At 42.6% G+C, this 16,877-nt stretch overlaps 1 protein-coding gene across 1 annotated transcript in view; it reads left to right on the forward strand.

Annotated features, from left to right (window-relative positions):
- The first annotated feature begins 6,191 nt into the window (after positions 1 to 6,191).
- LOC125440572 (vomeronasal type-2 receptor 26-like) overlaps positions 6,192 to 16,877 on the forward strand; it is a 38,582-nt gene continuing 27,896 nt past the window's right edge. The window contains exons 1-2 of the mRNA XM_048510441.1: positions 6,192 to 6,479; positions 10,762 to 11,616. Of these exons, the coding sequence (XP_048366398.1) occupies positions 6,192 to 6,479; positions 10,762 to 11,616 (1,143 nt within the window). The remainder of the gene's footprint in view (positions 6,480 to 10,761; positions 11,617 to 16,877) is intronic.

The following is a 16,877-nucleotide window of genomic DNA, read 5'->3' on the forward strand; positions in this document are numbered from 1 at the left end:
CAGGAAATTACAGGCCAGTCAGTTTGACATCTGTTCCTGGTAAATTAGTAGAATTTATCATTAAAGATAAAATTATAAAACATGTAGAAAAGCAAGACCTGCTGAGGAAGAGTCAGCGTGGCTTTTGCAGAGGCAAGTCCTGTCTTACAAACTTACTAGAGTTCTTTGAGGGTGTAAACAGGCATGTGGATAAGGGGGAACCAGTGGACATTGTGTACTTGGATTTCCTCACCAGAGACTATTGAGAAAACTCAGCAATGAAGGAATAAGAGGAAAAGTACTCCTATGGATTAAAAACTGGTTGAGGAACAGGAAACAAAGGGTGGGTATAAATGGGAAGTTCTCACAATGGAGAGATGTAGGGAGTGGTGACCCCCAAGGATCCGTTTTGGGACCAGTGCTCTTTAACCTATTCATAAATGACCTGGAAGTAGGGGTGGGTAGCGTGGTGGCCAAGTTTGCAGATGATACCAAATTATGTAGGGTAAGAACCACAACGGATTGCGAAGAGCTCCAAGCAGACCTTGATAAATTAGGTGAGTGGGCTAAGAAATGGCAAATGCAGTTCAATGTAGCAAAATGCAAAGTGATGCACATAGGGGCAAAAATCCAAACTTCACATACACGCTACAAGGGTCAGTGCTATCAGTCACAGACCAGGAAAGGGACTTGGCCTCTTAGTTGATAGTTCCATGGGAATGTCAACTCAATGCATGGCAGCTGTGAAAAACTCTATGCTGAGGATAATTAGGAAAGGAGTTGATAATAAAACTGCAAGGATTGTCATGCCCTTATATAAAGCCGTGGTGCGACCACACTTGGAGTACTGTGTTCAGTTCTGGTCGGCACATCTCAAAAAGGATATTGAAGAGATAGAAAAAGTGCAGAGAAGGGCAACAAGGATGATTGAAGGATTGGAGCACCTTCCTTATGAGGAGAGGCTGCAGCGTTTGGGACTCTTTAGTTTGGAGAGGAGACGTCTGAGGGAGGATATGATGCATGGGGTAGAAAATGTTGACAGAGAGAAATTTTTCTCTCTTTCTCACAATATTAGAACCAGGGGGCATTCATTGAAAATGCTGGGGGGAAGAATTAGGACTAATAAAAGGAAACACTTCTTCATACTACATGTGATTGGTGTTTGGAATGGGGAAGGCCCGATGCTGTCCAACAGATAGAGTAGAAACAAGATAATTGGCTGGAACTCCATGCTTAGGGGAAATTCCCAAAGCTCGAGGTGAACAGGCTGCGATCTTGGCTGAATAAAAGAAATGTCTCTCATGATCTCTCAGCCTATCGCTAATTTTGGTCAAAATAAGCTTTTCATTACTGTTTTGCAATGCGATTATGTCAATTCCTATATTCCTAATTTTTTGAATAATCAATTTAGACCACTGTGAGATATGGTCATCTTTAACAAGATAAGATATAATATCATCTTGTTTTGTTCTAAAATGAATCTTAAGCCAGTACGTTATTGTAGTAATCCAGGCCTTGGTCTCAATTAGGGATAAACCAGATTCAAGGCATAATGTAGTGAGAGTTACACTATTGGGAACGCCCACGACTCTTCTCAGAAAGCACGACTGAACTTGTTCAATTTCTGGAGTAAAGAGAAATGTTCTCTGGGTGATTAAATTTATTTTTGCAGAAGTTTAATTATTTAGGCCCATAATAGTGCTGAGGAATCTACAATGTTCTTGATTGGAGTTTAATATATCAGATTATGTCATTATTTATTTATTTATATATATATATATCTCAAATGTATAAACCACCCACCCCCAAAGGGTTTTTATTGTTTTATTGTTGCACTGTTTATATTAGTTGACCACTGCAAGAAATTCATAATACCATGGAGTGGTATATGTATGGTAAATATTAAAATTCTTCAATATCTTATGGACCATTAAAGCTTTTACGTACTCAGATTTGGAAAAATTGCCCCACTTTGGGATATATGAAGAATCTTATGCTGTATCATAGATCTGGCCCAGTGATTTTTCTCCTGTGTTTGTCCCCCTCCCCTAAGGCAATGAACTTGGTATCTCCTGATAATCTACTGTCCCAGCAGAAGGCATTTTCTGAGCTGAAGCAAACATGTTTTCTTCGGACATGTCACAGAGAAGTCATAATTCTGGGTTTCTGCCCACGGCCTCTGAAATCATTCACCACCTGTGCTTTCTCCAATTCTCTGCGGAGATTCAGAAGATGAAAAATAACATGAAAGGTGCTACTAGTATCTCCTCTAGCTGGCTGCAGTTTTCACTGGGTGGGCAAAGTGAGGAGCCATTTATGAGGGGATTTGATGCTAAGAGACACTCCCATAACGATGTGGGAGGAAGCGAACAGCTGTCCAGGAGGAAGGTTATCGAGCCAGATAGTGGGAGTCTTGTATTTTGTATTAGTGCTCCTGCCCTTGGCAGTCTGTGATGCTTCTGGTGCCCAATGCACCATCCATGACCCTCTCCCAATACTGCACAAATATTACCATTCGGGAGGGTTTATCATCGGTGGCATTCTTTCCCAAATCTATATCTCTTCCGATCCATTAACATTCAAGCACCATCCTTCCCAGGTTGAAACTGGTGAGCATGTGTAAGTAGTCCAATTTAAAGATTAAATGAATGCTATTCCTGGAGCTCTGCCTTTCTTCCAAAGGGCTGCTCTTCACCCTTCTTGTGATCCATAATCAGCATTGTGTCAATGTCCAGATTTATTTTATTTGCACTTTTGTGGTGTTTAATCTATCCTAGTTCCATGTTTCTTTGCCGGAGGGCCAGGAATTGTCTGGGACACAGCGGAATTATTGCAAGGGATCTGGGAATCCATTTATGTTCTAAAGAGTGCTAATTTGATTTGTTTTTAATGCACTTCTCCATCAATAGATACTAATACTGTGCCTAGTACCATGTGGGAAGAGTGGGTGCATTTTTCACATTACAACTATTTGGGAACCAGAGTAGAAGTCCCTGGGCAAAATAAAAAGTGGTATTGAGCTCTGATTGTTTCATCATCTAGGTCCCTTCCGCATATGCAAAATAATGCGTTTTCAAACCACTTTCACAACTGTTTGCAAGTGGATTTTGCTATTCCACACAGCTTCAAAGAGCACTGAAAGCAGTTTGAAAGTGCATTATTCTGCATGTGCGGAATGAGCCCTAGAAAAAGGTTTTTAGCAACAAAGTGAAATTTACTTGTTCAAAAGGAAGGGAATGTTATTCACACTCTTTTCGGCGTTTTGGAGTGAATCTTTTTGATTCCAAGACGGGCTAAAATAGCTGTGTGAAAAAAAAACGGGTGTGAAAAACAGTATAAACCCTTTTACACCGCTTAAACCCTTTTACACCATTTCCAAGACTGTTTTCACACTGCTGCTTTGACCCATGAATCAGCCTTTTGCCGGATTCCTGCACGGTTAAAAATAGCTGTGTGAAAAAGTGAAAACAGTATAAACCCTTTTACACCGTTTTAAACCCTTTTACACCATTTCCGCACTGTTTTCACACTGCTGTTTTTGACCCATGCGGAATCAGCCTTTGTCTTTTGTAGTGAAATGCAGTTTTATATCTGTGCCTTTCTTCTGAAAAGCTGCTCCTTACCCTTCTTGTGATCCACAGCACCTTTTGTGCTAAAGTGCAGATTTATTTTATTTGCACTTTATGCATGTTCAATCTGTTTCAGTTTAGTGCTTCTCAGCCTGGGTCCAGGCACCCTAAGGCTCATTCCACACATGCAGAATAATGCACTTTCAAACTGCTTTCAGTGCTCTTTGAAGCTGTGCGGAATGGCAAAATCCACTTGCAAACAGTTGTGAAAGTGGTTTGAAAATGCATTATTTTGCGTGTGCGGAAGGGGCCTAAGAGGGCTAATGGTGTTCTTCCGATCCACGAATCCACTTGTGCTCTAAGCATTGCCATTTTAATCTATTTTGTTAGTATGTATTTTTCAAGCAATGGATATTTACAGTAAAACTACTATCATATTGGGAGGTCTACAGAATTCTTTGAGGCTAGAAGGAGTCTTCATTCTAAAAATCTGTTAGCAAACAATATTGGTTCTTTGGCAATCCCGAAAGTCATATTAAGAACTGATACTTTCATCAGTTTAAAAAAATGGGGCGGGGGTGTTGCTATCAAATTGAAATCTACCTGCACAGTGGCAAAAACCGACGTTCCCACTGATTTCAGTGTATCTGGATGTAGCATTGCTTTTTGTTTTTCTATAGAGATGTACTCATGCAAATGATCTCCCCCTCTGAATTGGAGGCTGGCAAAAGAAGCCTTCCTTTCCCATAGCCAATTGACATCCTGTCATACAGTTGATTTGCAGATACTTAAAATGGGTGGGTAAGAAAGCTTCTCCCTTCGATCCTGGAAGCCTCCATTGTGGTTGGAGGAGTCAGTTTCTAAGGCTGATTCCGCATGGGCCAAAAACAGTGGTGTGAAAACGGTGTGAAAACAGTATAAACCTCTTTATTATCGTGTTTCTTCTCAAGACATCATAATCAGTAAGTTAAACTGATACCTTTTCAAGAATTAGTTGTGTTTCCGGTGACGCCGACAGTTAAAGAAAGAGCACTGAAAGCAGTTTGAAAGTGCATTACTCTGCATGTGCGGAATGAGCCTAAGGAAGAGCAGACAGCTCATACATGTCCTGTCACTTGCTGTAAAAAGAGGAACCAGACTGGGAAGAATCTGTTAACATTTGATCTTAATAAAAGGCTCATTCCGCACATGCAGAATAAGGCACTTTCAAACTGCTTTCAGTGCTCTCTTTGAAGTTAGCAGAATAGAAGCAAAAATCCACTTGCAAACAGTTGTGAAAGTGGTTTGAAAACGCATTGTTTTGTGTGTGCAGAAGGGGCCAAAGATGCAGAGCAGCATAAAAGAGACTCATACAAAATTGCTGGTTTTATATAAATGATTTTACTAGCTATTAGGAGGGTTATATGGAAGAAAATAAAGAACAACTTAACTATTCTAGCACTAACTTGGCTACATGCTTCTACCTTGTAGTCACATTGTGATGGAATAGGATCAAAGAAACAGACTTTATACATTTCTGTCTACGTTTCAAGTTCCACATAGGCGATGCTGGAGCTAACTGATCAATAGCTTAATCAATGGACTGGCCATAAAATAAATAATAAATTCTATTCTATTCTGACCTCAGTAACTAACTAGCATGCACACAGTTAACCCCTTCAGATCTGAAGTGTGGCAGACTCTTGCAAAATACCACCAGAAACACTATTGCAAACTAATGCCCTTCCGCATTACTCCAGCAAAATAATGCTTTTCAAACCACTTTCTTACAACTGTTTGCAGGAATTTTTTTGCCATTCAAGACAGCTTCAAAGAGCACTGAAAGCAGCTCTTGAAAGTGCATTATTCTGTATGCGAATGAGCCTCACTGCCCTTCCACACAAAATAATGCGTTTTCAAACCACTTTCACAACTGTTTGCAAGTGAATTTTGCCATTCCGCACAGCTTCAAAGAGCACTGAAAGCAGTTTGCGCGTATTGGCTCCGGCTAAAAGGGAATGAGCTCACGCGCACTATTCTGATGTGCTACGAGAGAGATCCAACTGACTTTACAAGAAGTTTAAGAAGTTTTTGTCTTTTTATTAAAATAGAGTCTGTTCCAAAGTATCGTATGCAATAAACACTCACTACAAGGAACTATAAATGTATCAATTAAATACAACATAATCTCCATTCAGGACTAAACCAAATGAATTCGTCACAATAGAAGATGAATCATGCCTTATTTTGCCAATGTAGGATGACCCTTGTTGAATCGATCAAATAAGCTGAGAGGTACTTTGGAGCTGTGGAGTTACAGGGGGGGAAAATCCAACATTTATTCAGTGCCTTTCAGTAGCTCATAGGCACAAGGCAGATTGCAAATGCATGGAATAACACCAAAAAACCCCCAAGGAAGCACACAAACTATGCATCTGAACCTGTTCGAAAACTAGCTGCTGGTAATGCAGTGGTTTTGTAGGGTGGGATTTAAAAGTCTCCAGATATTTTCCAGTAAAATTCCCCAATTCCCTTCATTGGGGACAAACATTGTCTTTTAGTCCAAAGTTCCTAGCAGCCTTATATTAATTTGAAGTTTAGCCAATGCCACACGTTTTGAAACACACTTATCAGTTTTACAATATATAATCTGATTGCAGGGTCATGACTCAGAATTATCAGCACATCCTGGCTTTGGTATTTGCCGTTCAGGAGATCAATGAAAACCCCCAACTGTTACTTAACATCACGCTTGGCTTCAGCCTCTTCAACAACTATTTCAGCACAAGCAGGACCTATCAGGCCTCCATGGAACTCCTCTCTGCACGGGGCAGATTCATCCCCAACTACAGGTGCAGCTCCCTCAGCAATCCAGTGGTTGCCATCGGGGGACCAAGAGCAAATTTTTGTCATGACATGGCAACCATTCTGAGCACCTACAAGATTCCACAGGTAACGAGTGTGCTTCAGTCATGGGCTGTTAATTCACATTTCTTTCGATTTTTAGTTATGATGTTATGGTTTCCAGGTAGAAAGAGGCACAACAGAAATAGAAGTATGTTCTGCTTGCCACTCAAAGGTCAATTCTGAAGAACAACAGGTATATTTAGAACAAATGATCCTGTCAAGCAGACTAACGAGCAGAAATGTAGACTGTGCGGCACATCAAATTAGAATAGTTATCTCTCAAAAGACCAGCAGTGTTACCTCAGAAGTTCATAAAACATAATTAGAACTTTACTTAACTGAAAGAGAAAATATATACAGTATATACATTAACAAAGTGTCACAAATTGAGGCCCTTTCAAGCCGACGTAAGCTCCATTACCAGCACCCTAGAGATGGCGAAAACGCCATCCCCAGGGAGTCTGTTCGCACAGGGCGCGGCTGCCATAGCAGCCCGCGCATTCACCCTCGTAAGCCTCCCAAAATGAGGTTTACAGGAAAACGGCGAAGCTTCGAAAGCCAAGCTACCGTGCAAACGGCAGCGGCTCGGCAAGGCTTATCCTCCCCTGACCGGGTTGGACCTACCATCTCTGGGCGGTAATTATCATCCGGTAAGCGCCACCAGGAGGCCTGGGACACGCCTGCCCTGCAACGAGCGTACCATGTATGCCGCACTCCAACCCCTTAGCAATAATGGCCATCGCGGAAAGCGTACCCAATGCTTCTAGCTCTTTTTTTTTTTTTTTTTTTTCATATAAAGAGAATGTAAGAGTTAACAAATATCTTATTCTGCATATCTTCAAAATTCACAACTCTATATACATGTAGAAGTGATCACTCATTCGCTGGGTCACTACCAGGCCAACAAAAAGAAGGAAAATTCACAGCAGTTATATTAATCACTTGATGGCCTGATGGAATTCTAGTTCCTGTCCAGGTACACCATGAACTGTTATGATCCATGATCTTCAGCTCACTGCTGATGAATGTTAAAACAGAAAGTGCCAAAGGAGGATTACTGAACATCAACAGATGTGGTTAATAACCACAGAAAATTATACAACTGTAACATGTATAATGAAAAACTTGAAAGTGTTCAAGATTTTCTGTTCCTTGGCTCCATCATCAACCAAAAGGGCTACCAAGATATCAGAAGTGTAGTGCTGAATTTTACATTATAGTTTGGAAGAAGTTATTTAAATATTGATCTATTGACCTGGAAGTAGGGGTGGGTAGCGTGGTGGCCAAGTTTGCAGATGATACCAAATTATGTAGGGTGGTGAGAACCACAAAGGATTGCGAAGAGCTCCAAGCGGACCTTGATAAATTAGGTGAGTGGGCTAAGAAATGGCAAATGCAGTTCAATGTAGCAAAATGTAAAGTGATGCACATAGGGGCAAAAAATCCAAACTTCACATACACGCTACAGGGGTCAGTGCTATCAGTCACAGACCAGGAAAGGGATTTAGGCGTCTTAGTTGATAGTTCCATGGGAATGTCAACTCAATGCATGGCAGCTGTAAAAAGGCAAACTCTATGCTGGGGATCATTAGAAAAGGAATTGATAATAAAACTGCAAAGATTGTCATGCCTTTATATAAAGCAGTGGTGCGACCGCACTTGGAGTACTGTGTCCAGTTCTGGTCGCGCATCTCAAAAAGGATATTGAGGAGATAGAAAAAGTGCAGAGAAGGACAACAAGGATGATTGAGGGACTGGAGCACCTTCCCTATGAGGAGAGGCTGCAGCGTTTGGGACTCTTTAGTTTGGAGAGGAGGCGGCTGAGGGGGGATATGATTGAAGTCTACAAAATTATGCATGGGGTAGAAAATGTTGAGAGAGATAAATTTTTCTCTCTTTCTCACAATACAACAACAAATACAACAAATACAAAACCTTTAATGGCATATAAAGAGTGGTAAAATACAGATTATGTTAAAACCAATTGACTAAAATTTACACAAAGGTTTCACTCTTGATCCAAGTGCCTTTGTTAAAAACCTGGCAACTGATTCAGTAGTGTGGGGATGATGGTCACTAAGCAGGTGTGAAACTATTTCCTTGTCTGATCTCACTGAAAATTTCTTCAAGATGGCCTCGAGAAAAAGCAACCGATAGACTGCCAAATCTTTGCAATGAAGGAGCACGTGTTCAGTTGTTTCGGGTAGGCCCGCTGCACAGGAACAAGTCCTGTTCTCCTGTGGGATGCCATGATATCTGCCTCTTGTTTGGGCAGTCGGTAACACATTTAGCCGAGCAAGCATAAAATATCTGCGGAGATGTGGATTGATTAAATTACTCATATATTTAGCCATAAAACCTGGCAATGGTGGTGAAATGCCATAAAATGTGGGAGAACAAGTTCTGCAGGCTCCAGCTGTGAGAAGCTGCCCTTCAATGTCAAGAGTACGTTGTTTCAAAACTCCGAAAGCCTGTCTTTCGTCCATCAGTAGGAGTTGGTCAAAAGATACACCTATGTTGTTTATTTGCTTGATAATTTTGGTGTGCCAGGTGGAGTGGAAGTGGTCGCTTAACAGAAAATATGTGAGACTGCCCGGGAGGGCTCTATAATGAAGGCTAAGCCAGTATTTAAACAAAGAGAGCCAAACCCGGGGAAAATTGTCTTGGCTCCGGTTTCCTAAACAAAGAACTTGATACGGACTGAGTTTGGAAGACCCAATAAATCCAGCGAAGAAACAAAGATTGAACACTCTCTAATTTCTCAGCGGTTTTGCTCCCCAGATTGGAGCTCCGTAAAGTAATTGTGGCAGTAGTTTTAACTGAAAACTTCCATTGCGGCAGGAAAAAATTGACCGCCTCTGGTGTGAAAAAATCTGGATATTGCCAACACTTTGATTTTACTTGTATTGAGAGTCTGGTGGATATGAGAGGTCCAGGTTAAGGAATGATGGAAGGTGATTCCTAAATATCTGTATGAATGGACCTGTTCAATCAATGTACCGTTTATTTTCCACGTGCTGAGTTTTTTGAATTCGAAAAGATCAGCACTTTGGATTTGTTATAATTAATCGACAGGGCACTGTTTGTGCAGTACGTCGCAAAGGCTTGAAGTAGTCTTTGCAGGCCCACCTTGGACCGAGACAGTAACACAGTGTCGTCTGCATAGAGAAGTGCACATGTGGGTCTTTGTCCCAAAATGGGTGCGTGACTTTCAGTCTGAGATAAATGAGGAGCAAGGTCATTTAAATAAAGATTGAACAGGAGAGGAGCAAGAATACAACCCTGCTTGACTCCCTTGTTAGAAACTATAGGTGAAGTTAGGCGGTCCGCACGATCACAACGAACTTGACAGGTAGTTGAGGAATACAACTGGCGAATAAGAAACAGTAATCTCTGGTCTATTCCCAACACAGTCAATTTTTTCCCACAGCTGATTCCTGGGGATAGAGTCGAATGCGCATTTCAAATCTAGGAAAGCCACAAGGAGTTTCCCACCCTTGGGGTGGCAATATTTCTCCGCCAAATGGTTTAAAACCAGACAATGGTCAAGGGTGGATTTACCTGTGGCATATCCTATCTGTTCCGGGCCTAGCACTGAAGAGGACCAGGCAGTGAGACGTATCATAAGGTACCTTGCGTAAAGCTTACTAGCCACTGAAAGCAAGCTTATGGGGCGATAGTTAGATGGATTTGATGGATCGCCTTTTTTATGTAGAGGTACAATGATAGCTTCAGTCCAATGCTTAGGGATACAGCCACTGTTGTTAATTTTGGTAAACAGGGTAGCCAAAATAGGGGCCCAGAACTCCGGGAATCTTCTAAAGAGTTCAGGTGGCAGGCCATCAGGGCCTGGCGCTTTCCCTTGTTTTAGGTCAGATATAAGTGATGGCCACTAACCTGGATAGCTTTAAAAGGGGCTTGGACAGATTGATGGAGGAGAAGTCGATCTACGGCTACCAATCTTGATCCTCCTTGATCTCAGATTGCAAATGCCTTAGCAGACCAGGTGCTCAGGAGCAGCAGCAGCAGCAGCAGAAGGCCATTGCTTTCACAGTCTGCATGTGAGCTCCCAAAGGCATCTGGCGGGCCACTGCGCGTAGCAGAGTGCTGGACTAGATGGACTCTGGTCTGATCCAGCAGGCTCTTTCTAATGTTCTTAACTCCTGTGCAAAGGTGTACAGAGAGAAATTAGCCAAGGCAGAGGCGGAAAGCTGACTGCATCCAACTCAGAATGGGAATTCATTTGTTACAGTTTGGGAATTCAACCACCTACCATACATTAATTTTTATTCTTGTAACGGGTCTTTGCATCTCCTTCATTTCTTAGGTAACATATGCTTCTACTCCACTTAAGAATGACCAAAGCCAACCTGCTTCTTTCCACCATATGTTTCCAAATGGAGCCCATCAATATATGGGGATTCTCCAATTACTGCTGCATTTCAGTTGGACATGGATTGGGGTGATGTATACAGATGATGACAATGGGGAAATTTTTGTACACGATGTGCTTCCCATGTTTTTCAAGAGAAACATCTGCTTTGATTTCATAGAAAATTTTCCCTCTGTAAAATTTTCCACTGCAATTGCAGATATGATATCAGAAGGGAGGGACTCGTTTATTGTTGCCATGAGAAGCTCAGCCAATGTAGTAGTTGTCTATGGTGAAAGTGAAACCATGGCAGTTGTGAGAACATTGCTGCACTTCTTAGCATTTGACGATGAACCCGTGAAGACAAAAGTCTGGATTATGACTGCTGAAATGGAGTTCACATCACTTGCTTTTCAAAGAGGGTGGAGCATACAGTACATCAATGGGGCAATCTCTCTTTCAGTTTCTTCCAAGAAGTCGGTTGGATTCGAAAAATTTATTCAGATGAGAAACCCTACAGTGGACAATGAAGATGGCTTTATAAAAGACTTCTGGGAAAAGGCATTTGCCTTTACTTTGTCTGAACCCATGGAGGAGGCGAATGGAGAGCAAATTTGCACTGGGTGGGAGAAACTGGAGAATCTTCCCAAGACCGTTTTTGAAATGAGCATGACTGACCACAGCAACAGTGTGTATGATGCTGTCTATGCTGTGGCCTATGCCTTACATGCTATGCATTTACATAGATTCAAACAGTCAGTCATGGGCAATAAAGAAAAGAATAAGCTTCTGAATCAACAGCCATTTCTGGTAATACCCTGAGTAGAGCAATGCAAGAAACCTCATTGTACTTGTAGGCCCATCATGTCACAGACAATGTAGAAATAATCTCTCTCAGGACAGGACAGCTTGAGCTTCCTTTTGATAGCCTGTTGCCTTGTGTTCCTGTGAACACAATGAAGGGTTGTGTTCCTGGGAGCAAATGAAGGGTTACAGGGAGAGGGAGAGATAAGTTTCCATATAGAAAGCCATTTCAATAAATTCAGATTGATCTACATGTAGAAAGTTCTCCATACATGTAGGTACATCAACATATACTAGTTTGAAAAGTAAGATGTGTCTTCACAAAATTGGTCTTATGAATGACGGTGTTCCAGGTCTGCCATAGTTTCTATTTTATGCCCATGGGATATGTAGAACATGGTTTCAGAAATTAGTTTGGTGAAGCATTATGACTAAAACTCACTGTAAATAAACTTATGAAAGCATATCACAATACCAATATAGAAAGGAACTAAGAAATATTTTCCCATAGACTTGAAAATCACAGGCCGTTTCCGCACGAATGCGGAAGCGGCCAGGTCAGTGTACTTGACGCCGACCCGACGACGCTAGGACCGTCCGCACGGACGGTCCTGGAAAGAGCCGGGCAGCCGGCACCACAGAGCGCCGGCACCCGGCCGACCCGGCATGTCCCCAGGCCTCCGGCGCGTCGCCGAGGCCTGGGGACACGCCCCCCTGGCCCTGCGCGCCTGCTCCAGGTAAGTGCAGGGTGCGAGGAGGGTGGGGAAGGCGTCTCGAAGCCACTGCCGTTCGCTCGGCAGCGGCTTCGAGGCGGCGTTTCCCCAACAAGAGCGCTTCCGAGCGCTCTGGGGAAACGTCGGCTTCGCAGCGCGAGGGCGGCGCGAGGGCAGTGCGGCTGTGATGCAGCTGCGCCCCCTGTGCGAATGGAAGCCTGGAGACGGCGTTTTTGCCGTCCCCAGGCCGCCATATTCCGCCCGTGCGGAAACGGCCACAGAGAGAAAATTCCCACCACAAAAGCTGATACAGCGTCTTTGCAATGCTGTTGTGGGATGTGGGTTGTTTTTCAAGATAGAGGCACCAGATCTGCAACATAGCTGCTCTTGACCCTCCCAACAAGAAGTGCCAAGTCTGGTTAAGTTAAGGTCAGGAAGTCCAATTTTATGACCCTTCATTTTTCCTCAATTGGAAACAATAGATATTGAATGGGTGCAGTCTGTGGGTCCATAAAATTGGACCTCATAATCCAACCTTTACCAATCTTTCTTTGGATTTTCTGAAAAACAATTGGGTCCAGTAAACACAAATCCAATAAAATGCAACGGGGGGGGGGGGGTTGCACATCCCTAATTGGTCCAAGGGATTAATCTACCATGTGCCCGCCAATTATTTGGTGGTCATGTACATAGAGTATGGTATTTGCCTCCTTCGTCTGCATTGATTTTCATGCTATTTCCATTCCAGACCTAACTGGAAACACTGTTCTCAACTTGAGCACTTGATTCTCTTCATATTTGTCTTTAAGACAACACAGAGCCAGTTGTGTATGCCCACTATTTACAACAATCTAATGCTTGCTTTCCCTCTCCTTGCTTAGCTCCACTTCTTTCTGAGAGGCGTCTCGTTCAATAACAGCGCTGGGACAAAGGTTGCCTTCAACCAAAATGGAGAGCTCGAAACTGGATTTGATATTATAAATTGGGTCACATTTCCAAACCAGTCCTTCCTTAAAATCAAAGTTGGGAAGATAGACCCTGGGGCTCCCTCACACAAAGTGCTCACTATCCATGAAGAGGCTATTATATGGCCCAGCAGGTTCAACCAGGTATGATCCAAGCACATTTTAAGAACCATGGTCCATTATTGATATTCTGAAGTATATCTCTTCCAACTAGGTTGGTAGCCTAGCTTCTCCCTCCGGTGGTATGCTAATATCAGGCAACGTTGTGTTATCCCCCAGTCTCTATGATACGAATTGCTCCATCTCTATGGCCGTTTCCGCACTGCCAGGATGCGCCCCCATGCCACCAAGAGTTCTGGCGGTGTGGGGGCGCAAGCCCGTTCGCATGAACGAGGCGGCCGAGCCGGCGATCTGGCAGGTGGCTCGCCGCGACGGCATCTCTTCCGATCCGCCCACTCCACCGGTGTCTCAAATTAAGCCTGCTGGCCGTCAAGCAGCCCCACGCTGCCTTCCTTGACCCCTGGAGGTCGGAGGACAGTGTGGGCCGGAGACTTCCAGCAGGCAACAAGCGATGGCAGGGACAATGGCGGAGTGAGCGAAGACAGCTGCCTCTTCAATGGCGCGGATTAAGCGCAAGCGCCGCCCGGAAAGACGCTTTCCCAACAACAACCCTTTAAAGGGTTGTTGTTTAGCGGCCTGACCTGACTCCGCCCTGGGGAAGGGAAGCGCCAGTCAGGTGCGCCGCTGCTGCATTGCAGCAGCGGCGCTATATCGCACTGGCGGCCTGAAGGCGTTTTACCGCCACCCCCAGGCGTGGATAATGGACGTCTTGAAGCGAAACGCTTTGCTAAATTCCACAATCTCTATGATAAAACTCCAGAAGATCAGGAGAATTCCTACCATTTCTAGAAAAGTAGTGAAACAAGTTCTAGGTTTAGCAAAAATGATGACAAAGCATTGAATATGGTTGCTTCATAGTACACATTTACTCCAGCTGGTGTAAATACCAGCCTTGGGGGCCTGCAGCCAGGGGTGGAAAATTGATTGCCATGGCAGGCAATCAGGTAAAGCTAATTCCAACAAAGTATCAATGAGTTTTAGTCCAGGAATTCTGACTTCAAATGGTCAAGTGGCAAACACAATAAAACTTGGAGTTGATTTAGAAGCTGTTTTCTCCTTTTGAGGAGAAAACCCCATTTTAATTTTGCTTGCTATGATGAACTGCACAATAAAATAGAGGTTTAAAACTCCAACTGAGTCATAGAACAAGGTGCTGTCACAACAGAGTGGGGGGGTAACATCCTAGGAACAGGAAAGCTCCCTGATTAGATAAGCTGACCTGTGTTTTGATTGATGGAACACCCAGATGACTTAAATAGAGAGGAGGTATCTGTCTGAGATGGAGAGTTTTGTGAGCTTTTGTAATCAGATTCCTACACATTAACATCAAGTCCCTTAACTGTGTGTTAATTATCCACTCTGGATGTGTTAAATACCTACATAGTGGTCAAGGCTGAAGATGAAATAGTAGTAAGCCATTCCACAGGTGACAATAAATAAAAAAGAAGGGAATATATCTCCTGAATGAAGAAGAATTCCTAAGAATGCTAGAATGGAAGTATACCCATAGGTGGATTCCCAGTCTGGTGTATTAGTGTTCTTCTATTGTTACCTCACGAGGGTGATTCATGTGCACTGGGTAGCTAACAGTGTCAAGGCTGTATGTGTACTGTGTGAAACGGTACCAATCTGTTAGAGCCCAAAGTCATAATGAATCCTTCATCCAGAAACACATTTAGATCTGCCAAGCTAAGAGGGAGTTATGAAAACATAGGGGATGTGTTGCATTCTGGCTGGGTCTGCTCTTATATATTGATCTTATATTTAATTGTTCCATTCAACACTTCTATTAATATTTACATTTCCTTCTCAATAAGACATCAGTCTTTCAACTCTTATAATTAAACATTAATAGTCTCTTAGTCCATTCAGTTCTCTATTTAGAAAACAAAGCTTCAGTTTCATATATTCATACAATCAGTAACCAAAACTTCAGTTTCATGTAGCAGTTTCATATATTCATACAATCAGTAACCAAAGCTTCACTTTCATATAGTCCATAGAAACGTCTCGCACCAGATAGAACGCTTTTTTCACATGCCTTCCTCAGTATGCTCCATATGTTCAAACAACTTCCATCAGTTCTTTTGAGGCTCCTAATGGGTATATCTGAAATTAAGATTACACAGATACATATATTCTGAAATCAAAATTATGCCTATTCCCTATCTTTCTTGCACCAGTCCACCTCATCTATCTGTATTCCCATTACTCACTGGCTCTCTATTCAGAGTTGCCTGCTTCCATCTCTGCCTTCCGTTTGTCTTTTGCTGACTCATAGACTGAGCTACATGTAAGACAGCCTTAATTGAAACCACCTGTGCAGCTGCCGTCAATCTTACAGATGACATGCAAAATCCAGCGTTTTGTTAAGACCTATTCTATCTGTCTGGAATTTAAAGATATATCTATTTTCCATTTGTAACCACCTTTTTTCCACATTGCCCCCAGAAAATTCTTCTTGCATATGATATAATACACAAAAACGTGGGTCCATTTCACTGTGTTGTAATTCCTGGAAATGCCCCAAGGAGCTTCCTGCTTGCCAGTTCTGATGCAACTGCGATGCTCTGCCACCCTGGTCTTAATCTGGCGTAACGTCTTCCCAATATAAAGTTTTGGGCAAGGGCAAACTATTGCGTATATACATCTCCGTGTGTCACATGACGTATATGAGTTCAATCGCCATTGCAAATTTAATCCAGGTATATCAATTGTTGCAGTTGATAGAGAGCATTGGCACTGTGCACATTGGTTACAAGGAAAATGTCCAGATTGTGTCAGAGCTGGTCCATGTTTATCCAGCAAGTCTGCCCTGACCACTGTTTGTCTCAGATTTCTTGTTCGGCGTAGACCTATTAATGGGGGTAAATCACATCCAGGTAAATCTCTAACCATGTGCCAATTCCTTAGTATGCTGTTCCTTATCACTTCATACATAGGTGTATAGTCCATTGACCACATCAGTCTGGATTTTTGTGTCCGTGATTTTGGTCTCAGTAATGTACTCCGGTCTATTTTAGTTATCCTATTCCAAGCACTTTGTAATAATCCAGTGGGATAACCCCTATTATAAAAATTCTTAAGCTGGTGGGTAGCTTCCTCATAAAACTCCCCATATTCTGTACAATTCCGTTTTGCCCTTAAGAGGGCATTAAAAGGTAAATTCTTGCGCAGCCGTCGAGGATGATAAGACCGGAAATGCAGGCTCTTATTGCAGTCAGTAGGCTTATGGTATTGCCTAAAAGCGATTTTTCTATCAGCAGCCACATATATGGTAGTATCCAAATAGTTAATTCTTTGTTGGTCCGCCTGCCCACTAAATTTTAAGTTATCCTGTTGTGCATTTCTAAATCCATGCCCAAGAAAACTCATCAAAATTAAACGGAGCTTCGAAAATAAATATCAAATCATCGATGTATGCGTTTAACAGAAACAAAGCTTTATAGTGCTATAGAAGCGGATTTAC

The sequence above is a fragment of the Sphaerodactylus townsendi genome, linkage group LG11 (assembly GCF_021028975.2).
Source record: "Sphaerodactylus townsendi isolate TG3544 linkage group LG11, MPM_Stown_v2.3, whole genome shotgun sequence".
In the NCBI taxonomy this organism is placed as follows: domain Eukaryota; kingdom Metazoa; phylum Chordata; class Lepidosauria; order Squamata; family Sphaerodactylidae; genus Sphaerodactylus; species Sphaerodactylus townsendi.